The 25,615-nt window shown below is 29.7% G+C and overlaps 1 protein-coding gene across 2 annotated transcripts in view; it reads right to left on the bottom strand.

The window, feature by feature from the left end:
* Nucleotides 1–3,262: 3,262 nt before the first annotated feature.
* Nucleotides 3,263–25,615, bottom strand: part of LOC135950044 (proton-coupled amino acid transporter-like protein pathetic) — a 161,193-nt gene continuing 138,840 nt past the window's right edge. For both annotated transcript variants that reach the window (XM_065499533.1, XM_065499534.1), the window contains 3 exons: nt 4,088–4,624; nt 3,845–4,017; nt 3,263–3,775 (listed from right to left, as the gene is read on the bottom strand). In XM_065499533.1, coding sequence (XP_065355605.1) covers nt 3,531–3,775; nt 3,845–4,017; nt 4,088–4,624 — 955 coding nt within the window. In that variant the 3' untranslated portion in view covers nt 3,263–3,530. The remainder of the gene's footprint in view (nt 3,776–3,844; nt 4,018–4,087; nt 4,625–25,615) is intronic.

The following is a 25,615-nucleotide window of genomic DNA, read 5'->3' as shown; positions in this document are numbered from 1 at the left end:
AGAGTAGTTTGGGTTCGATAGATAACAGTTTAATAGTTTTCGTTCTTTTGATACCGAATTTTATAAACGAGGAATATAGGACGGAGATTTTGGTACCAGTACCAAATCAAAGTTTTATGCAGATAAACATTCAAATAACGAGGACTGTAACTGTAGGAAACTTAACATATGTTGTGGAGAAGGAAAATATTTTAGCTAGGATGAAAATTGCGGATCCGTGTATATCCAGTGTTGTAAGAAATGATTATCAGAATTGTAAAAAGATTGAAAGAAAGGAAAGATCCATTGAGGAGATTGAAATTGGAAATTTGTTGTTGACTAACATGGAGGGAACTTTGTACGATTCATGTACTAATTTTACGTATCCTCTGAAAGGGAATTATGTTGTCGGTATTGAAAATTGTGAAGTTAAGATAGATAGTTTTAAAATTAAAAGATTTGAAAGTAAATTAAATATAATTGTTCCTAATTTTAATGTTTTGCCCGCTAATATAACACAATTGATGCCTGAAGTAAATTTTACAAACGTGAGTGAAATTGAGGAGACTTTAAAAAAATGGCAAAATAATCATAATTTTTATATACTGTATTCATTGGTTCTTGTATTTGTATTATATTTTATATTAATTAGAATTAAGAAATATATTCGAAGGGACTCGAATCTTAACGATAGGGGAGTTATATGTGCGAATCCTCCGGATAGTCCAATGTCGATTCCGGTATAAATCAACGAAACATAGTGGGTAGCTTTAAGTACTACCCTACTGTTTTATTTCAAATTAATTTTAGTTTGACGAATTTGTAAACAAATTCTCTTAATTAATAAATATTGTTGAAGACCACCAGATGGTTAATGTAAACACAAAGTTTGCACACAATCGAATTGGATTGATCGTATGATTTGACACAATGTGACCACCAAAGATGCCTTTGTTTAAAAGTGCACAATCGGCATCTTTGTAGAAAATAAGTATGTATTGGTACAGCCAATACATTAATTTTAAGCTAGAATTAAGAATTTGAATTCAATAAAGATTCAGAAACAATTGACACCTTTAAGAACAAAGTCAAAACGTTCTCGTTTTAAATAACAAAATTTTGATTTGTAATTCTCATTTCATTCCACGTTGTAGAATGTTGTTGTTGGGTGTTTGTGCTGTTTACGTATGATCAGGGCACACTTAAAAAGGTGACTTCATCACTACAACAAATACAACAATACAAAAACAACAGGAACTTTGTTTTTGTTAAAAGGTAGGTGAACTGTCAATGTTGCCTGTTGTTGTTTTTGCTTTTGGGTTTGTTGTATTTTTGCCACAACAACCACAAGTGAATTGACAATTCAAACTGAATAAAAAAAATAATCAGCTGTTTCATCGCAGTCACCTTTCTAAGTGTGCCCTGACGTATGATAGAGTTGCTCATATGAGAACTCATAAACAACTCTCTCTATTTTGTTAGAGAATAAGATTTACAAAGAAACAAAATAGAATTGGTGAATATACTCAATGTGTATTACACATCTACATACATATATACACATAACTAAACTTTTGTTTTCTTTTTATTATGCTTTTATATATGTAGTACATATTATGTACATGATTTCATGAAACACTAACAAAATACATGGGTTTTTGGGTTTTTTGATTATATCTCGGCCATTTGTGGACCAATTTTCCCGATTTTAAATAGCAACCGAGCTGGAAATTTCTTAGATTTTGATGTATCAATCATGTTTGTAAGTTATTTAGGGGATTTGGAAAGTTGATTTTAACATACAGACGGACATGGCTATATCGACTCCGCTATCTATAATGATCCAGAATATATATACTTTATGGGGTCGCAAATGAAAAATGTAGAAATTACAAACGGAATACAAACTTATATATACCCTTGCCACTCATGGCGAAGGGTATAAAAATCAGAAAAAACTAGGTATTTTTATTTTTTCCGATTTTTTGACGATTTCAAAAGTATTTTGCCGATTTTGATGATTTTTAGTCCAATTTTGATGATTTTATACCAAAATTATCTGGCAACAGTGGCTGCTGTGCTGAATTGTTTATTTTATTTTTCATCTTTTTGTGCTTTGGTATTTTATACTAAGGTTTAACTCACCAATGATGCAGAGTTAAACCTAGATTATACAGCAAATAAACAATAAGTGAGAAACACAATTTTTAGTTTAATTTAGGTTTAAACGAAGAATGTATATTATCTTTATCCCAGAAACTATCTCTTAGTAATCCAGATATATATCAAAAATCGAAGTTGTCCTGCGTCCGAATTACCGCATTCGTGATCGAATGAAATATCGTATAGAAAAATAATTTCGATATCGTAATTATAACAAAATGTATTAAATTTCATGCTCGATGTCGAATGCCGTAATCTCAAATAAGAAAATTACGATCGAATTTACTCGTATCGGTAATTCGGCTCCTGGTTTTTTCCTCATATCTCAGACATTTGAGGACCAATTTTACTGATTTTAAATTGAAAACTTCTCGAAAGCATGTCTGACAGAATTATTGAAGATTTGGATACCGAAGATATCTGGGGTCTTCAAAAAATTGATTTCAACAGACAGACGAACAGACAGGCGGGCATGGCTCAATCGACTCCGCTATCTATAAGGATCCAGAATATATATACTTTATAGGGTCGGAAAATTATATTGTAAAATTATAAATTACAAACGGAATGACATACTTATATATACCCTTCTCTCGAAGGTGAAGGGTATAAAAAGTGAAGAATTAAAATCATAGTTTGTAGTTTTAAGGGTAAATATTGAAAAATCTCCCTAATGTTCTACCTTGTAGAATTATTGTATCATGGTTTTGAATTATGTTTTTTAAATGAAATTACTATCGTTTTAATACCGTTAAAAAATGTATAATATATTAGAAAATAACTGAGTACATTAGTATTTTGACAGGGACAACTTTAAAAGGCGGGTTATTCAAAGCAAATGAGTTATGATTATGTTATTCATAATTGATAAAAACTTTTGATTGGATCGTCGTACTGTTACTACATATAGTGGAATAACAATTAAAGTATTAGAATGAAGGTAACGATATGAATAAGAACGTTAAGGGCCAATATTACAACTTGCCGTTATAGTTAAAGGTAAGTTTAAGCAATAGAAAAAGGTACCCTTAAAGGTAATTTTAACTATAACGGCAAGTAAATGTAACATCTATCATATATTCAATTTTAAATACTAAAAATAATCACAGAAAACATAAAATACGTACTTGAAGAATATTTATTTATTTATGGTAATCTTAACATAAAAACATAATCTAAATACTAAAGTAATTATCTACATTAAATGCAAATTTGATTAAGACCTATGTACGTACATAACTTGAGTAAACAGTTTTATAAGCACCACTGTATTAGAATATAAAAACATATATAATTAAATATTTTTTCAATAGAACACTGAAATTCGTGATTATTTTAAAGTTTGTTATTCATATATATATTTTTTTTTTTTTTAAACGTGAGATATTTTAAACAATACTTGGATTTAAAATTTGTGCTATACTTGCATATGTACCGAAGGTAAATCCGCACAGTCCAAAGATGAGAATACCAATATCTTTCCACATAATCCAATTATAGCGACCAAAACCCACAGGCCAAAACGTGATTATTTCCATGATTGGTGGAGCAATAAGAGCTAATGCTGAACTGCTTATTGCACCCACAAGAGAAATAATTGGGCCTAAATTTGGAATGCAAGCAGCCAGAATAACTGAAACGAATTGCAAAGAAGAGTTTTATAAAATAAATATCGAAGAATATTTAAAATATTTTTTCTTACAAGTAAATGTAACCAAAACTATACGGAGAGTTGTTGCTCCTAATTCCTTGCCTCGAGGCGTTTCAAATTGTCTCACCACAAAGGGTTCCACAATGTTAACTGGCACATAAAACTGCAAAGAATACGAAAGAAAAATTGCTACTGCCATAGCTATTCGCACCAATTGAGATAGGCTGAAGTAATAATTTGGGGAAATCAAATTAAAAAAATATTTACTTAATCAGAAAGCTATTTGATACATACATGTCATCCTGAGGTAAATTTAATGTAATGCTTCCTTTTACGTCGTCCCCATACTTAAGGTATCCAAAGAAACCTACTGATGTATATAAGCATGCTACGATGACCATTCCAGTATTAAGGACACCTGTTGTTCCTCCAAAATCTTCTGGCGTCTTCATATTATTCTCCAATGGTAATACCACGCCGATACCCTCAAATGCGTATATGGCTGTTCCAAAATACAGCGGCAGTGTCGACCAAGACGCTATTGGTTTTACCGTGTTCGTGTTAGGCAAATCTTGTAGCATGTAGAAAAAGGTTATAGCCAAACCCGCCACTGTTAATATTGCGGCAAATAAAGAAACTGGAGTCAAGTACTTAAGATTTTTTACCAAATTTAACACGATCATTGGAATAAGCATTAACATTAAATAAACGTGTACTTCCAATTTTATGAAATAATGATCCACGACTTCCTTAACATTTAAAGCCACAAAAAGGAAGTATACACAGCAAAAGCCCATTTGAGTAATAAAGAGAAATGTCGTTATAACTTTCCTACAAATAGAAATACATATAATTTTTATTAATACAACACAAATATTATATAAAAAATTAGAGTTTCGTGTTCGGTTTTAATCGAAACCGAAACCGCGGTTTTTCAAGGCCTAAAACCGAAACCGACAATTATTCTTCGGTTTTTACTTTTAATCTATTTTCAGTAGAAAAATTAAAAATTTAGAAATGAAAAACAAACTTTTTCATCCAAAGATTCATCCAAGTATTTCCTGACAATTAAAATTCAAATGACTGTTTATTTAATTAATTAATTTAAAAAAATAATGCAAAGTGTTTTTAACAAAGACTTAGTTATTTTCAAATATTCAAGAAAAGTATGGAGTACTGGCTGACCCGGTGGAATTCGCCACCCCAATTAGAAGAATGAAATAGTACTATTAAGTCTCCCTTTGTGAATTAATAATAATTCAGGATAACATGTTTCTAGTTTCAAGTTTATTGGTTCATTGTAATGTGGATTCTAACTCATTCGAAACGTATTAGAATTAAAAAGTACAATAAAGGCCCACATTTTGTATTCCCACTCAGCATCATGAATGCCTAATTTCACATTTCTGGGCCGATTATTATTGAAAATGCAAAATAAATGTACCACTAAAGTCACCTTTTGCAGATTTCTAACTCATTCAGAATCATGTGTGTCTAATTTTTAGGTTTATTATAAAATATTCCAAAAGTACTATTACAATAAAGAAATAGTACTATTGCCAACTATTATGTACATAAGTAAAATAATTTAATATAATAAAAAGTACAATTAGAAGATAACGTCAAATTTGAAATCAAAATAATTTCCTGATTATAGGTTCAGTATTATAGAAAATTCAAAAAGTACCATTTTGAAGAACGAAAAAGTACTCCTTAGTTTGATTTAGTTCTTTACTGAGAAGCATATTAGCCAACTTTAATGTATATAAGCTAACTAGTTTAATATATTAAAAAAGTACCATTAAAAGAAAATGTATCAATTTTCCTTAATCTCTTGAACACCCGTCAAGTTTGAACTTTAAATTTGTTAGCTTTTCCTATATTATCAACTGATTTTGTTTCTATAACACTTGATATTTAATAAATTATCACAAAACCAACCGCAACCGATCGGTTTTCAATTTTTTAAAACCGAAACCGCGGTTTTGAAATTCTTCGTTTTTTTGGAAACTCTATAAAAAACCAAACATGTACTTTGGGTGGCATCGTTTTTATGGAGGAAAAATAAGCTGTCGATGTTCCCAACTAAAATGTAAAAACAAATTTTTAAAATTTTTGAAATTTTGATTTTGCTTTCCATATAAATATCACTTTGTGAAGTGATTTACAAAATTAGGGCCTTAATTTTTTCTTATTTTATGAGATAAATGAAAAAATTTGATAATTAAATAATAGAAAATTTATTGTTTAATGACTTTATCCCTTTAATGCATATTGTTGCCAATTGTCTACATTCCAGTTCCACCTTATTTTCGACGAAATTCTAAATCAAACTAAAGCTAAAGGAAATATCTATATACATATATAAAAACAAAATGGTCCATGTATGTAATGGCATCACGGGAGAACGGCTGGAGCGATTTGGCTGATTTTTTTTATTCGATTCGAAATTTTTAGGAGAAATTTTTGGGTCCAGACAACTGTAATAAAAAAAACTCCCTAAAGTATGCAGTACAAATTTAGATATTTTATTTGCAAATAAATAAGAACAGGCAGGTGTATGTGGGTTGGAGAAACTTGAAGAACTAACATTAGTAAATTCTACCGGGCGAAGCCGGGCGGTCAACTAGTAATAAATAAAAATCAACTAAATATTTGATACTTTATAGACAAATAAAAGTAAAAATCATGCATTTATGGGTTATAGATAATTTAAATAAACATTTTGTGCCTTGAATATGTATATGTAGTACGTAAAAACTTTAATTTTTTGTAAAAAAAAAAATACAAAAATTCGAATATTTTTAGCAGAGTTCCAAAATATACCGTACCTTATTCGTACTGTACATTTAAAGAACACATTCCCTTCATCTGTTTTTAGTGTTTGCGCACATGTACATATACAATATACCGTACACTACGTTTGTGAGATGATGTTCGCAAACACTACGATAACCCCCCGTTCCCTGCCAGCAATTGGAAGTTATATTTTACTAAAATGTGTCTCTTTTGTGTCGCAAAAATGTTACTCAGCATATAAAAAACATTTTACAAAAACAAATTACATTACTATCGAATTATGCTCATCTTATAGTACATTTTAGTTACAAACAAAGATCCCTAAAAATTTACTTAATAGATAATATAAAGTACATTATGATACAAAAACAAAAGAATATTATTTTTGGTTAGTGACAAATTTTACAATAACAAATTACAGGTAGGCCTCACAGTAGGCCAAAAAAAATAGCGTGTAAATCAAATTCGCGTAAAACGAGGTTCTAATTTAGAACGAAATGCTTTTGTGGGGCCAATAATTTTTTATGTCGCGTAAAACAATACATCAGTCACATAACAAAAAAGAAATTGGGACCTAAAAATCGCGTTAAATAGAAAACAAATATGTACATACATACATATCGTCACCTTAAATAAAAGCGGAAGTAACTACACAAAAATTCAAAACCGAGTTTTTGATTGATTAAACAATTGCCAAGAATACTCTATTATTATTGATTTTATAACGTATCCTGTAAAAACAATAAAAATGTAGTTACGTCCGTTTGCATTTAAGGCGAAGATATATACTTTAAGTAAACTTATTTTATTTGTACTTTTAAAAACTTACTTAAAACAAAAGTGAAGTAAAAAAAACTCAAACAAAAAAATTATTTCTTTTCGAAAATTAAGGAAAAAATGTAAATTAAAAAAACAAAATATTCTAATACATAAAAGAGATCAAAACATAACAAAGAATTCATAAAAATTAACGAAGTTTTCAAAAAAAAATCTGTTATTCGCTTATGTTTTTTCGTTTCTTGTTGTTTGTTGCAGCGTTATATAAAAATCGTGTAAAAAAAGTCGCGTATTTGAAAAAATGGTTGCTAATTTGAATTCGCGTTATATCGAATTCGCGTAAATAAAGTACCGCGTAAATGGAGGCTTACCTGTACATTAATACCGACTTTTTACTGTTTACATTTTAAAAGAAAGAAGAAGAACATGACAATACTCAGTATATTTATGAATTTTTAAATCATCGGTTGTGTTAAATAAAAAGTGTATGTTTTAACTTAAGTTTATATTAAATAGTGATAAATAAAGTTTTATTAAATAATTATTAATTAAATTATATTTGTAATTGAAGTGTTTGTTAAAAGTGTATCAATAAAGTTTTTTTAAAGGTATAGAGTTAGTGCAATAACTAGTGAATTTTTAAATACGTATTCCAATTAATTAGTGAAACTTATTTTATATAATTTTGTATACTCTAATTTTTAATTAAAATCATATTAAGTTAAGTTATATCATTATTTTATTTATTTTTAATGTAAATAAGTATATGCATAGTGTTTTCACAACTGAAATACAATAAAATATTTCCATTTTAATGCAAGAAGCAGAATTGGAAACATTATCTTCTTTCTAGACATAAATTTAGATATAATAATACACTAAATGGATAGAATTGGTAGGTGACACTTTTACGATAAGAAAGCGATAGCATATTCGATAAGTTTCAACTTCAAGATGATACGTTTGGGACACTTTTTGGATAGTAATTGTTGGCAGGGTTCCAACATGTAAGTGCAAGTTCGAAAAACTGAATACACTCACAGTTTTTTACTAACACAATCACATCTTTCTTACTTACAGCTCAGCTTACAAGAGAATTAGCTTGTAAGTAAATTTTTGTCACTTGTCGCAAGCAATATGACAAATGAAGAAACAGTGTTATCAAGAATGAGTTTTATATCAATTTACTAGAACTTAGTAAAAGAAAATAGCTGATTTTCTATTTATTTAAAAAAATAAAACACAAATAACAACACATATTAATGATATTTTTAAAAATAAATTTCATTAATTTAAAAAAACAAGTAAGAAAGTATGATCGGTCAAGTCCGACCATATAATACCCTACACCAAGTAAATGAGCAAAAACATTTTTCTTTTAAAATATCAATAATTTATATTCGTGAGTGATTTTCGGAAGTGGGACCTATATGGGAGCTATGACTAATTATGGACCGATCACCATGAAATTAGGTCTATATGAAAGTTATTTATGTTGAATTTTGTGTATATACCAACATTTTTAAGAGATTTATGAGTTAAAGTGATTTTCGGAAGCGGGTCTATATGGGAGCTATGACTAATTATGGACCGATCGTAACAAAATTTGGTGACATGAATTTTGTATATATAAAACTTATTTGGAGCGAAATTTGTGGAGATACATATATAAATTAAACATTTATGACCGATAAAGTCCAATTTCGGAAGGACATTTGTATGGGGGCTAGATGAAATAATGGACCGATTTCAGCCAGTTTTAATAGGCTTGGTCCTTGGACCAAATTTTATCGAAATATCTTCAAAATTGCGACCTGTACTTTGTTTACAAGAATGCATTTATTCTATACAACATGTATGGTGGTTTAGAGTATAAACATCAGACTTAAGGTTAGTACTCTGTTCATATTTGCGAAAAATTATGGTTTTTTCATGGCGTTTGACAGCTAGCTGTTGGTTTTAATTTCGTGCGAAAGAAGTGCTGCGTATGTTATTTCGTGTGGAAAAATAAGGTTGCCAGATGTATTTCACATGTTTTCCACAATAAAAACAGAGTACTGCTTGTGCGAAATTATTTCGCATATATTTTATTCCAAATATTTTATATGTAGTTTGACAGCATTTACCTAGCTATAGGTCAGAAAAATTGATCAAGCTCAAAAAGAGCAAAAAAGCGAGAAACGATATGGGTATATAAAGGAGAGAGTACGTACTTTTAAATGGTGCTACGTTTTTTACAAAATATTAGGAATTCCCGAAGGTTCTATTCCATCACACCTTAAATTTATGTTAAATTTAACATATTTTTAAAAATAATATGGAAGCGATTTCCAAAGTGGTGGAAACATATATCTGCATTGAAATTAAAGCCATGAAACCATTTTAACGAAAACTGTTTACTTCATAAAAATCCCTTTTGTAAATAAAAAGTTATAAGCGATTGAATTTTCAAAATTTATTACAAAATCCTACTTTTCAGTCAGATAATAAAAAGGTGCATATTGAATCACCCTGTTTATAGGGAAAATGTTCACATAGAGACCTGAGTATTTAAAATTAAAAATTGGCGGCAAAATAAAAGACTTTTGGCCGCTATTTCAAAATTAGCAACACTGTGCGCCGGTATTTCCTGCCACCTAGCGGCTTGTATATTCACCAGTACGCTGGGTAAATGGCCTTAGGTTCCTTTTTGGAGATTTAGTAACACACGGCACACAGTGGGGGATCTGAAAAAAAAAGTGGAAAAAAGTGGAAAAAAGTTTTGAATTTGGGCTTAAACAACCAAGGGGGGCCGAGCCACAATGCCCCAAAGTGGGGCACCGATCCTACTTCGGAAGGCTCTGGACCACGCAATAATACGAATTTTGATATTATTTTGCTTTTATAATATTTCCCGAAATGCTATCTTTCAGAAAAATATAAACACATTATTTAATTTTTTCTCATTTTCTGTATAATTTAAAATTAATGTAGGTACTTTTTTCGAAAAAAAAAATGTTTTTTTTTAAGTTTGAATGCACATAACTTTTGACTCAGTAGATATTTTTTAACAATTCTTTCTTAGGATTATTAATAAATTTGTTGTTAATTCAAAAAAAGATACTTCAAGAAAATCGGGAAAGAATTGGATCCGTTATTAGCAAAATGGCAGACCAAGGTAGGCAAAAAAAATAAAGTTTTACTTTTCAAATGCGAATAACTCGTAAACTATAAGAGATAACATATGGCTAAAGCAATGTTTTTTGTAGATCTCGTCTAGTACATTCCATATATATAAAAATCTTTCAAATCGGATCGCAAACAAAAATTTGGCATCATTAATTTTTGATATATCCGAGGTGCCCCACTTTGGGGAATTGTGGCTCGGCCCCCCTTGGTTGTTTAAGCACAAATTCAAAACTTAAACTTATCGACACCTCCTCTATAGCCATGGGAAATTTTATTAAAATCGTGCTATTCGTTTAGAAGTTACAGATTTATTTCCACTTTTTTTCAGATCCCCCACTGTGCGGCAATACATATATAATAATTCTGATTTTTTTATATATATTACATAATGAATTTAAAAAGAGTCCATTTTTGGACCCTTTTTCAATCACAACTTATGTAATGGAGAGAGGCTTGAGAAAACTTACCAACAAAAATATTTTTTTTGTTGGTAAGAGACCAAACCTTAATAAAAACGCCTCATACATTTAATTATTTATATTTATCTGTGTTTTATATTTACTCAAAGTTAAGAAATGATAAACGTGTGTTCAAATGGGTTAATACGTTTATATTGTATTTGAATTCCGGATCATGTCCAACTAGCTCAAATTTTTTAAAGCATAGCTCCAAAACAGAAACTAAAGGGTTTCCTAGTCAATTGTTAATCTGATCAGAATATTTCTGATGAAAATTTAATGATGACTTTGTTTTCGAATGTTTTTTAACATTATCCATACTTGAATTGTTAACTTTGTTATTTTTTGTTTTTCTTTAACAATAAAATATTACTTTACTTTTTTAAAATAATTTAAATTATTCGAATAATTCGATTAATTTTAAACGTGTGATCGAATTATTCGAACGAGTTAAAATCTCTTATTCGAATTATTCGAACAAGAGAAAAATCGAATAATTCGATTACCCTAGTATGTATTAATGTATGTGGATTTTTGCTCTCTTCAGTTCTCTAAGTGAGAACACAAACCAACAATAAATTGTCTTTGCAAAATTCGTGATACAACCCGCCATAAGAAATTTTCCTTATACTTGGTTAAACCTATGTATAAAATGCCAAAGCACAAACAGATGAAAAACAAAATAAACAATTCAGCACAGCAGCTCTTTGTTTCGATTTGCTTTATTAGCATCAATATAATTTTTAATATACATTTTATAAACTTTAATGTCACTTTTTCTTTTAAAAAGTTAAAATGCATGGGTACCACTGAGAGTGAACTGGTTCTTTTTTAGGTGAAACATGCATGATTTTAACATTAGCGTGTCATTGGCGAGCATGGGTTCGCATTTAGCGAAACTGCCTAACATTAAAACGATTGCTTAAAAAATTAAAAAAAATTTCATAGGTTTTTCATTGATCTGCAACATTACCTCAAATGAGTGCTTTAACCCAATGAAAGTGGCATGATTCTAATACGTATTTTCATTGGTGCACAATATTAATTTTAATATGCATTCTTAAAAAAATACATGAAAATTATTATAATTTAAAAAGTTTGTATAATTTTAAAGTTTTCTTATTTATTAAATATATATATATGGGGGATTTCATGTCAAGTGAACCAACTTTTGAAATCGATGTCTTCCGATCGGGATGAAATTTGCACCAAGGTTAGCTCTATTGGATAGTAACTCAGACACAATTTTTCAACAACATCGGTCGAGAACTCTCTGAGTTATAGGGGGTAAAATTTTGACAATTTGGTCAAACAGGGGTTTTTTCTTATCCATGTAACTTATTACCTATTGTGCTTAGCAAAATGTGTTCCAAATAGTATAGATAGCTATTTCTTCGATCTTTCGAAAAAAAATATTTAAAAAAAAAATAAAAAATTTTTAATATTTTTTTTCCGAAATCAAAAACTTTTTTGACTTTTTTTTAAAATACGCTATTTTTTTTATTTTTTTTTTTTTTCTTAAAATAAAGTTTAGATATTTTCCTTGAACACCTACTTGGTCGCTTAGTGGGATGCGAGTGGGATATCTATCAAAATAAATATTTTGTAACTCAAAACATAAAATTTTTGACTTTTTTTGCAAAATCAAAAACTTTGTTGACTTTTTTTTTTCAAAATGGACCCTTTTTTAATCTTTTTTTTTAGGTCAAACAAAAGCCTAGATATTATCCTTGAAGACCCTTTTGGTCGCTTAGTGGGATGCGAGTGGGATATCTATCAAAATAAATATTTTTTAACTCAAGACTTACAATTTTTGACTTTTTTTTTTGCAAATACGATTTTTTTTCCAAATGGGCCCTTTTTTTAAAATTTTTTTTGTAGTCAAAAGAAAGCTTAGGTCCATTCCTTTAAGATATTTTTAGTCCCTTAGTGGGATGCGAGTAGGATATCTATCAAAATAAATATTTTGTAACGCAAGACATACAATTTTTTAATTTTTTTTTGCAAAATCAAAATTTTTTTCCAATATGGGCCCTTTTTTAATTTTTTTTTTTGCTCAAAAGAAAGCCTAGGTCCATTCCTTTAAGATATTTTTAGTCCCTTAGTGGGATGCGAGTGGGATATCTATCAAAATAAATGTTTTAACACAAAAATTGTATGTCTTGAGTTACAAAACATTTATTTTGATATATATCCCACTCGCATCCCACTAAGCGATCAAAACCATCTTAAAGGAATAGGCCTAAGCTTTCTTTATAGCAAAAAAAAAAATTACAAAAAGGGCCCATTTTAAAAAAAAGTCAAAAAAGTTTTTGATTTTGCCAAAAAATCAAAAATTGTATATCTTGAGTTACAAAATATTTATTTTGATAGATATCCCACTCGTATCCCACTAAGGGACCTAAAATATCTTAAAGGAATGGACCTAAGCTTTCTTTTGACTAAAAAAAAATTTTTAAAAAAGGGCCCATTTTGAAAAAAAATTCGAATTTGCAAAAAAAAAAGTCAATAATTGAATGTCTTGAGTTACAACATTTTTATTTTAATAGATATCCTACTCACATCTTCCTAAGTGACAAAATAGGTCTTAAAGGAAAAGACCTAAGCTTTCTTTTGAGCAAAAAAAATTTAAAAAAAAGTCCCATATTGGAAAAAAATTTCGATTTTGCAAAAAAAAATTAAAAAATTGTATGTCTTGCGTTACAAAATATTTATTTTGATAGATATCCCACTCGCATCCCACTAAGGGACTAAAAATATCTTAAAGGAATGGACCTAGGCTTTCTTTTGAGCAAAAAAAAAAAAATTAAAAAAGGGCCCATATTGGAAAAAACTTTTGATTTTGCAAAAAAAAATTAAAAAATTGTATGTCTTGCGTTACAAAATATTTATTTTGATAGATATCCTACTCGCATCCCACTAAGGGACTAAAAATATCTTAAAGGAATGGACCTAAGCTTTCTTCTGACTACAAAAAAATTTTAAAAAAAGGGCCCATTTGGAAAAAAAATCGTATTTGCAAAAAAAAAAGTCAAAAATTGTAAGTCTTGAGTTAAAAAATATTTATTTTGATAGATATCCCACTCGCATCCCACTAAGCGACCAAAAGGGTCTTCAAGGATAATATCTAAGCTTTTGTTTGACCTAAAAAAAAAGATTAAAAAAGGGTCCATTTTGAAAAAAAAAAGTCAACAAAGTTTTTGATTTTGCAAAAAAAGTCAAAAATTTTATGTTTTGAGTTACAAAATATTTATTTTGATAGATATCCCACTCGCATCCCACTAAGCGACCAAGTAGGTGTTCAAGGAAAATATCTAAACTTTATTTTAAGAAAAAAAAAAAAATAAAAAAAAATAGCGTATTTAAAAAAAAAGTCAAAAAAGTTTTTGATTTCGGAAAAAAAATATTAAAAATTTTTTATTTTTTTTTTTAAATATTTTTTTTCGAAAGATCGAAGAAATAGCTATCTATACTATTTGGAACACATTTTGCTAAGAACAATAGGTAATAAGTTACATGGATAAGAAAAAACCCCTGTTTGACCAAATTGTCAAAATTTTACCCCCTATAACTCAGAGAGTTCTCGACCGATGTTGTTGAAAAATTGTGTCTGAGTTACTATCCAATAGAGCTAACCTTGGTGCAAATTTCATCCCGATCGGAAGACATCGATTTCAAAAGTTGGTTCACTTGACATGAAATCCCCCATATATTAAGGTGGACCTTATTTTTTTATTTTCGATTTTCCAAAAACGAAGGCCAGTTTTGTGTGAGGTTAGGATAAAAAAAATTTGAGCTCGATCGGTTAAAAATTAGCGTGCCGCACGAGGGTCAAAATTCGTGAGAACGAAATTATGGGTAAATGGATAGAAAGAGGTGCATAACTACTCAGGAGTCACCCGTAGGTAGGTAAAATGTATGAGCAACCCCTATTATTTTCGTACCCCCAATATTTTTCTAGAACAATCCAAGTTTTCCAAAATTGTTATAAAAATAAAGCAAACAAATTTCAAGTTTAAATTAGAGACGAAGATCTCTTTTTATTGTTAATTAATATTACCTCGTAGAAGGAATATATTGCGTTTTCTTAGTAAAATGCACGTAGTGCTTATGTCGAAGACAATTTGACAAGTGTTTTTTAATGCTAAAATAACAAGCATAATTTGGTGGCAAACAATATTTAAGGACCCGTTAACGGTTTACTCGCTAGAATCTAGTAAAATACTTCCAGCAAAGTTGGATAAAAAAGGAAGCAACAATAAATTCTAACGTTGTTAAAAATAGTATAATACGTTTAATGTAGTTATTACCAAAAGGATGCAACCTAAACACCCCCTATCTCCAACCGTTCAGGGGGTCCCCATACAAAACTACTGAATTTTCACGAAAATTTTCCAATATAGAAAAAAAATATATACAATTACTATTACAATAAAATAAATTAGTTTATTGTTATTTATGAATAATTATGTTATGCTATATTAAATTTCTTTTTTCAAAACTCGGATATTTTTTGCGATAATCACCGACAACTTGAATCAAATATTGCTTTTCCTCTTCGTTCCTGCACAATATTTTATTGTAGTCCTCCATCATTTTCACGCCTCTTTCAGCGGTGTCGTTTACTACGTGAATTTTTTGAACAATTTTTAGTGCTTGCTGATAATCTTCGCGCTGTGGCCACGTTTCCGGAGGATATCGTATAAATTCATGCGGCAAGTTGAAGCGTAGAAAAAAGTTTATAGTTTTCACAGTTACGAAAGCGCTCAAGTCATTCGACAAAAATTGCTCAGTTACTTCTGCAAAATTAACCGCAATTTTTTTCATGCTTCGGATAGGTCCTTCATCATCTTCATCCCAATCATCATCTTCTTCTCCAGTTTCTTCATCAGTTTCTTCATCTTTTTCAAGTTGAACTTCCTTGTCTTTTTCTTCAAGGATTTCTTTTCCATCATATATGCACATAATTGCCAACATTTTTCGTTTTATGTCACACGAAACATCTGAATCAAAGTAGGCGAGAGCTATAGCCTCCTCCGCCAGATACCACAAATGTCTGATAAACTTTGTTACCATTACTTTTGACAAATTCTTATCCAAGTCTGCATATGAGTGAAGTGCTTTCAAAAAGTTGAAGTCCTGATTGGGCGCTTTGACAGCTTCAGTACAGCGATACCAGACTTTCACGTACAGACGAACAATAAACACACAGACATCTCGAATTCCATCCAATTGTGACTTTGCCAGTTTAAATTGGTCTCTGAACATAAATATTTTCAGTGAATAAATTGCTTTAGACATCCATCGTGCGTGGTGAATAGGTATGAGTTCTTTAAACTTATATTCGCCAAAATCGCCTCCAAGGAATAAAACAACCAGTTCCAATAGTTCCTTATAGTCGTTATGACGTTGTCTTTTCTGTAGTTGGACCATGCAAAAAGTAATGATGTCATCTGGAGCAGTAATTAATTTCGAAGCAACGATCTCATCGCTCACTCCAGTTTCGAATGCATTCTGATTGATTTTTTCCCAATTCTGCTGGAAACGGCGAAACAGAGAAACATCTGGAGCAAAAGTTTTTCCAATTTTTTCTTCGAACACTGCTCTTAGCACCAATTCATATATGTGATGTCTAAATGGAAGATGCATCAAATCTCTCTCTAATAACTGTTCAAGTAAAACTGCAGCTCCTGCAAATTCACCGGTGTTTGATGATGTCGTGTCAAAAGACATGGCTTGAACTCGTTTCGAAAGGTTCCATTCTACCAGTAGTTGATAAACGGCCGCTGCAATATTTTTGCCTTTTCCACAATCTAGTTTTGGAACGCCTAATATTTGTTCGATTTCGCCATTAGTTACAATAACCGGAAGGCGATCAATCTTATTCATTCCTGTAATGTCTTCCAGTATTTTGCCATCCCAGTGCACTACAAAAAATGCTGTTGCCTTCAACTGTAATGGAATAAAATATTTATATTAGTATGGAAATTAAATTGGTATAAGAAAAGTAACCTTACATGTAAGTTCTCCTTTACAAAATCAGCGATTTTTTGTCGATTTGCAGTACGGTATCTTCGAATTGACGAGCGATTTAATACCAAATTTGATACGTTGTGACCAAGTCCTTCAGCTACTGCAGCCATTAAATGCATTGCATTTCGGTCAGATATCATGCATTTATCCAAAGCAGAAACGATCCGTTCATTGATAAATAACTGTGTTCCTCTTTTAACAACTTCCGAAGCCGACGGTAGAGCGTCCACTTCCATTCCACCAGCGCCAACATTGCCTGACGATTCGGTAGATGATGTGAATTGCACTGTACCCATTGCTAAGGTATTAATTTTAGTAGTTGCTCGTAATCGCCGTTCATCTGCCTCTTCTCGTTCCAATTTTCGTTTTTCAATGCCTACAAGAGCCATGTCAATGCCAATCATGCTGCCTGGGCGGCCTTTTTTCCTCTGTGCAAGCAAAAACTTTTTATCCTCCTCTATTTTAATCGTGGTGAGTGCATTAACATGAGCAATATCGAAGAGATCGTCTAATTCTTCGACAAACTTATCCTCTTTTACTTTATGCGACGTTCCTCCTCTTGTTGAGCTCTTGTTCAATTTCCTCCACTTCTGGTACAGTTTCTCAATTTGCTTTATGACCGAAGACTTGTCTCGGGTCGGAATTCGTGCTTTACTCCAGAAAAGGAGCACTTCGTTTGCAGCCATTGTTGTACTTTTTCGCACTTCCAATTTTAGTGTACGAGTGTGAAAAAAAATACACCAAGAACTTCTTTTTTAGACGGCAATTTTGATCCCAACAGCTGCGGAATAACATATTCAATCAAATAAATGTTATGCGGTTGCGATCTCAAATTAATTTTTGTCGTTGATGATGCCATTGCAATTCAAATGCGAACCTGTTCTATTGAAAAATTTAGTTTTTAGGTTTTAGTTTTAATTGTTTTATTTCTTTGTACTCACTTTTTCCAGAACTACTGTTAGTTTTAATTTAAATAAAGAATTATTCACTTTCACAGCTCATAAATTTACTTTAAAATTACAGTTATTTTTTAATTTTTTGTCACAGTTTGTATGTTTTATTTATAAAAGTCATAGAACAACTAAAAGGTCAATACTTTTATGTACATAAAATAAGGTGTATATTTTAAAAAATGTTATGCAAATGTTTCTCAATGAATTTAGGTAAGTTTTTATTATTCATTGAATATATTTTTACCTATATATAATCTTCGTAAAAAACCAATAAAAATATAACTGAAATTTAGATATATATATCAGGTCGAAATAAAAAACACGAAAGTACATCAATGGGTTTTTCAATGTTGTTTGGAAAATTTGACAATATTTAGTAATATTACCTGTTATATTATTACTTAAAAATGAATACGTGGAATATAAGCCATAAAACAAAAATAATGTTCATGGAATTAAAAATGTAATGTTTTTAAAAATTTTAAATATTACCTGTCTTAGGTACAACCGCTCATTATTAAAGGGGCATTTTATGGTTACATTGCTAAATAAAATAAAACTCAATGAACAAGCCAATTGGTCTATTCACTTTTTTGCGTTCTTTGACAATAGAAATGGGTGTTTAATTAATGTTAGTAAAATGTGAAGAGTAATTCACGAAATGAAGTTTAGAACATATTTATACTTTGTGTAATTCCATTAATTTTTAATTTGGAAAATTTTCGTGAAATGGGGACCCCCTGAACGGTTGGAGATAGGTGGTATGTTTGTTCTAGAAAAATATTGGGGATACGAAAATAATGGGGGTTGCTCATACATTTTACCTACCTAGGGGTGACTCCTGAGTAGTTATGCACCTTTTTCTATCCATTTACCACCAATTTCGTTCTCACGAACTTTGACCCCCGTACGGCACGCCAATTTTTAACCGATCGAGCTGAATTTTTTTTCAGATTTTTTTTATCCTAACCTCACACAAAACTGCCCTTCGTTTTTGAAACAGATGAGTTTTAAATTTTTTCATACATTGGGGGTCCACCTTATATATTATATATCAGTCGGTATACAAAAAATAAAAAGTAAAGAATTCAGTTACATCAAAATAAAAGTAAATTAACAAAAAATTAATAATAACTAGTAAAACGAACTTATAAATTTATAAACATGTTATGTTTTTCAAAAAAATCGTTTTCAGTAGCCGAAGATGTGTTTAACTTCGACGAACTTTTCTTTTCTTTGCAAAATCGATTTTTTGCTAATTTTAAAGCGTTTCTAATGCCCTCTTTAAATGAATTGTCAGTACTGCCCTCGGAATATGTTCCGGCTGTAATGAAAAAGTAATATGTATTATATATATGGGGCATTTCATGTCAAGTGAACCAACTTTTGAAATCGATGTCTTCCGATCGGGATGAAATTTGCACCAAGGTTAGCTCTATTGGATAGTAACTCAGACACAATTTTTCAACAACATCGGTCGAGAACTCTCTGAGTTATAGGGGGTAAAATTTTGACAATTTGGTCAAACTGGGGTTTTTTCTTATCCATGTAACTTATTACCTATTGTTCTTAGGAAAATGTGTCCCAAATAGTATAGATAGCTATTTCTTCGATCTTTCGAAAAAAAATATTTAAAAAAAAAAATAAAAAATTTTTAATATTTTTTTTCCGAAATCAAAAACTTTTTTGACTTTTTTTTAAAATGAAGTTTAGATATTTTCCTTGAACACCTACTTGGTCGCTTAGTGGGATGCGAGTGGGATATCTATCAAAATAAATATTTTGTAACTCAAAACATAAAATTTTTGACTTTTTTTGCAAAATCAAAAACTTTGTTGACTTTTTTTTTCAAAATGGACCCTTTTTTAGGTCAAACAAAAGCTTAGATATTATCCTTGAAGACCCTTTTGGTCGCTTAGTGGGATGCGAGTGGGATATCTATCAAAATAAATATTTTTTAACTCAAGACTTACAATTTTTGACTTTTTTTTTTGCAAATACGATTTTTTTTCCAAATGGGCCCTTTTTTTAAAATTTTTTTTGTAGTCAAAAGAAAGCTTAGGTCCATTCCTTTAAGATATTTTTAGTCCCTTAGTGGGATGCGAGTGGGATATCTATCAAAATAAATATTTTGTAACGCAAGACATACAATTTTTTAATTTTTTTTTGCAAAATCAAATTTTTTTTCCAATATGGGCCCTTTTTTAATTTTTTTTTTTGCTCAAAAGAAAGCCTAGGTCCATTCCTTTAAGATATTTTTAGTCCCTTAGTGGGATGCGAGTGGGATATCTATCAAAATAAATATTTTGTAACAATTTTTTAATTTTTTTTTGCAAAATCGAAATTTTTTTCCAATATGGGACTTTTTTTTAAAATTTTTTTTTTGCTCAAAAGAAAGCTTAGGTCTTTTCCTTTAAGACCTATTTTGTCACTTAGGAAGATGTGAGTAGGATATCTATTAAAATAAAAATGTTGTAACTCAAGACATTCAATTATTGACTTTTTTTTTTGCAAATTCGAATTTTTTTTCAAAATGGGCCCTTTTTTAAAAATTTTTTTTTAGTCAAAAGAAAGCTTAGGTCCATTCCTTTAAGATATTTTAGGTCCCTTAGTGGGATACGAGTGGGATATCTATCAAAATAAATATTTTGTAACTCAAGATATACAATTTTTGATTTTTTGGCAAAATCAAAAACTTTTTTGACTTTTTTTTAAAATGGGCCCTTTTTGTAATTTTTTTTTTTGCTATAAAGAAAGCTTAGGCCTATTCCTTTAAGATGGTTTTGATCGCTTAGTGGGATGCGAGTGGGATATATATCAAAATAAATGTTTTGTAACTCAAGACATACAATTTTTGTGTTAAAACATTTATTTTGATAGATATCCCACTCGCATCCCACTAAGGGACTAAAAATATCTTAAAGGAATGGACCTAGGCTTTCTTTTGAGCAAAAAAAAAAATTAAAAAAGGGCCCATATTGGAAAAAATTTTTGATTTTGCAAAAAAAAAATTAAAAAATTGTATGTCTTGCGTTACAAAATATTTATTTTGATAGATATCCCACTCGCATCCCACTAAGGGACTAAAAATATCTTAAAGGAATGGACCTAAGCTTTCTTTTGACTACAAAAAAAATTTTAAAAAAAGGGCCCATTTGGAAAAAAAATCGTATTTGCAAAAAAAAAAGTCAAAAATTGTAAGTCTTGAGTTAAAAAATATTTATTTTGATTGATATCCCACTCGCATCCCACTAAGCGACCAAAAGGGTCTTCAAGGATAATATCTAAGCTTTTGTTTGACCTAAAAAAAAAGATTAAAAAAGGGTCCATTTTGAAAAAAAAAAAGTCAACAAAGTTTTTGATTTTGCAAAAAAAGTCAAAAATTTTATGTTTTGAGTTACAAAATATTTATTTTGATAGATATCCCACTCGCATCCCACTAAGCGACCAAGTAGGTGTTCAAGGAAAATATCTAAACTTTATTTTAAGAAAAAAAAAAAGGACCCATTTTAAAAAAAAGTCAAAAAAGTTTTTGATTTCGGAAAAAAAATATTAAAAATTTTTTATTTTTTTTTTTAAATATTTTTTTTTCGAAAGATCGAAGAAATAGCTATCTATACTATTTGGGACACATTTTGCTAAGAACAATAGGTAATAAGTTACATGGATAAGAAAAAACCCCTGTTTGACCAAATTGTCAAAATTTTACCCCCTGTAACTCAGAGAGTTCTCGACCGATGTTGTTGAAAAATTGTGTCTGAGTTACTATCCAATAGAGCTAACCTTGGTGCAAATTTCATCCCGATCGGAAGACATCGATTTCAAAAGTTGGTTCACTTGACATGAAATGCCCCATATATATAATATATTATTTATATATATATATTATATGTATATATAAATATATATATATAGTAGAGTTAATTTCAAAAATTTGATTTGCGGGTATCATTTTTCTGAAGGTTTTTGCGTAAATTAAAATAATGGCGTCCTTTTTATTTTGGAAAATTTTCCCTCCTTGTGGTGGTTCAAACTTTTCAAAACTTTTTGATCAATTGTTTCAAAAAACGGCTTTTCCACAGATACTGTTGGAAAAACATTTTCGGTTGGTCGAGCCTTGATCATATACAAGTACGCGAATGTTTATTCCCATGCTTTTCAAAATATTAATATTTTCTTTAACAATTTCACTTAAAGTATCCGCAGATAAGCCGTTGTGGGATATAAAATAGTTAAGAATGATTGCAAAATTAGAAACCATAGATTTAATCATAAAAACACACATATGGGTGCCAATTCTATTGGTTCTTTCAAATACAGTGGTTTCGAATCCATCTACTAGATCGAGGCTTGTATTATACCTCAACTCTTTTCTTATGCACACAGTACGTTATATTTCACTGCAGCTTTGAAACTGAAATGTTTTATAAAAAATATTGTATAATATGTAAAATATATCATATGACTGTAAAAATTATTTAAAGAAATAATTTTCATTGAAAAAACCTCTTGTTTATGATGGGTTTGCCAATTGTCTAAAATTTTAGTATTCAGTGATATTCTTTGAATTATTACAAATAAATTATAATAAAAATTAACAAGCCTAATTAAAAATTTACTTTCAAATTAAATATGAATTTTCATTGAAAAATGTTGAAAAAACTCTTTTTTATGATGGGGGTTCGCGCGTTTTGTTACCTGTATGAAACAAACAGGCTTATTAGGCAGTAAAAGACCATAAAATGTTGGAAAACCGGAGCAATAGCAACGTTTACTGCATTAATAATATAATTGTAGAGAAAACACTTTTCACATTTTTCTCTTTTAATGGTATTAATGCAGGTCTCTAGATTGTAAGTACATAATTAAATTGTCTACAAAAAGGAAACTATAATTCGGTGCGAATCGATATAGCTTAATTTTTACAAAAATAAAACACATACTCACAATCGGTCGCATTAGCTCTTACGTTGGTTATTTGCACATAAATTGTTTGACAACAAAGCAAATTCAAGTAAAAAGTATCAAAAACCAGTTTTTAGCAAAAGAAACAAAAAAAACACACACACATACACATAAATAAATTGGATTGTAAAAAGAGCAAACATGTGTATGTATTAATGCATGTGGATTTTTGCTGTCTTCAGTTCTGTAAGTGTGATCACAAACCAACAAAAAATTGTGTTTGCAAAATTCGAGAGCGAAATTATATGAGAGCGGGTCGTAATGATACAACCCGCCATAAGAAATTTTCCTTATACATGATGCACATTCTATATGATTTATATTCTTTGGTTGTACTCTATAATCCAATTTCTCAGTTTATCTGGTAAAGATTCCGCCAAATCTTGGGTAAAATGTTGTTCCTGATTATCACGGATCTCTTCACATTGCGAAGATGAAGGTTCTTTATGAGATTTTGTTGTCGACGAAATGGTATTTAACATACTCCCAATTCTTTTTTTCATTTTGAACATTTCGTTTGAATGTTCGTTTGCTACTCATTTTTACTTACCTATAACTTTTTTTTTACAAATATGTATTTAATTATTAATATTTTTCACTTTCAACTGGCGCGTCCTAAAATTTCAAGAATATTACAGTTAGTATTTTTTTTTGTTTTGATAAACACAACAGTTGGCATAATGAATGTTATCAACATTAAATTTTCAAAAAGCTCAAAAATCAAAGTACTATAACTAATATGGTTTTTCTTAAAGAAAAAACTTCAAACATTCTATTAATATTGAAATTAATTTTTAAATATGAAATTGATATAAAAATTATATGTAAAAAAACAAATTTAGTTCCATTAAAATTCCCGCATAGAGTTTAAAAACAGCGAATGCGCTTTTTAAAATCCGATAAGTTGTCAACTCTTTTTACTTTTAAGTAATAAATAAATTTATTAACGAATATTTTAACATTGACAAAAATACAAATTTTAATATTAAACACAAACATTTAATAACTCTAATTTTATTTTGAATGTTTATCGGTCATTTTAAATCCTAAAAAATAACAATTTATAGCGAAATATTGCAATTTCTATATTACAGTTGAATGAGAGTATTGGATGTGATTTTTCATGGGTTCGGTTATGATAAATTTATCATAATTTAGAAAGGTATTTAAAATGAATTTGAGTAAATAAGTACTAAAGAACACATGAAAATATCCATTCTTCTTGAACAACTTCATTTTTTTTCTGGGTAAGTAAGTAAAGCGTTTTATTGAGTCTTTTTTTTCTTCTTTACATGGAAGAGTGAGATACAAAATCGACATTTTGATGTATAAAATCTTAAAACTATATATTTGTCTTGTTTTACTACACATTAAAAGATGAAAAGCAACTTGCTAAATAAAAATCATATGTTGTTAACATTGAACTGTTAAAATGATACGCAAACAATGCTTGCTTCGGGCATTTACTATATATAACTAACAGAGAAGACTTTTAAACAAAATAAATACATAAAACTAAATTAAACAAAACCTTAAATCACATTGGCAAACAGTGAAAACCGATATCACAGATAAATTAAATGACTAACAATAATTACATGTAACATACATTGTATGTGAAAATAAATTAAATAACAGAAATGGAATTCAAAAATCAAACAAAAAAAATTACAAAACAAGTTATGTACGCGGTTGCTTTTTCTTATAAAATTTAAAGTATTGCCATTTTTATATGAAAAATGTTGAGGAATAAACATGTGATTTAAATGAAAAGTATGGTAATACTAACAAAATTAGTGAGAAACACGCTGTTATATTAAACCTGTGTTTCTCACTAATGGATTAATTTTGTTAACATTGCCATACTTTTCAGTCAAATCACATGTGCATTCCTCAAAAAAATATGGCAATACCTAAAATTTTATAATGAAAAGGAACTGCGTGCTGAATTGTTTATTTTATTTTTCATCTGTTTGTGCTTTGGCATTTTATACTTAGGTTTAAGTTAAACCGTTTAACTCACCAATGATGCTGACTTAACCCTAGATTATATAGTAAATAAACGATAAGTGAGAAACAAACACAATTTTTAGGTTAATTTAGGTTTAAACGAAAAATGTAGATTATCTTTATCCCAGAAACTAGCTTTTAGCGTACATGTAGTGATCTTTTTAGGGAAGATTTTAGCGTACAAGTAGTGAACTTTTTATGGTACATGTAGCGAAGATTTTAAAGTACATGTACGGTATAGTATTTCTGCATGTGTTTTTTTGTTTGTCTGTTTTATTTACTTGCATTGTCTATTAGAAATATATACATTAATGACCTGCACAAGCTGCATTGTTTAACATGAAGACAATTGCCACATGATGCTTTTGTCATGTTATGTTCTTTTACCTACTTAACAGCAACACGCAAAGGCAATGTATATCAAAGCAAAAATCAAATGCAGCATCATTTTAACAACCCCCCATTTACTTGAGAGAAAATAATTCGAATCCACTGGTTCAGAGCCTGATCTCATTAATAGGAGAGAACTCTTTTTACGTAATCCCAATCAAGAAAGGCACGATTCATGAAACTAAAATACAGGTCAATAGTGAAAACGATTATAGAAAGGTTGTAACATATTTTGAAACTCAAAAGAAAAGTTTTTACACTTATCAGCT

The sequence above is a fragment of the Calliphora vicina genome, chromosome 2 (assembly GCF_958450345.1).
Source record: "Calliphora vicina chromosome 2, idCalVici1.1, whole genome shotgun sequence".
Classification (NCBI taxonomy): domain Eukaryota; kingdom Metazoa; phylum Arthropoda; class Insecta; order Diptera; family Calliphoridae; genus Calliphora; species Calliphora vicina.
This window is presented reverse-complemented; position numbering and strand designations above follow the sequence as displayed.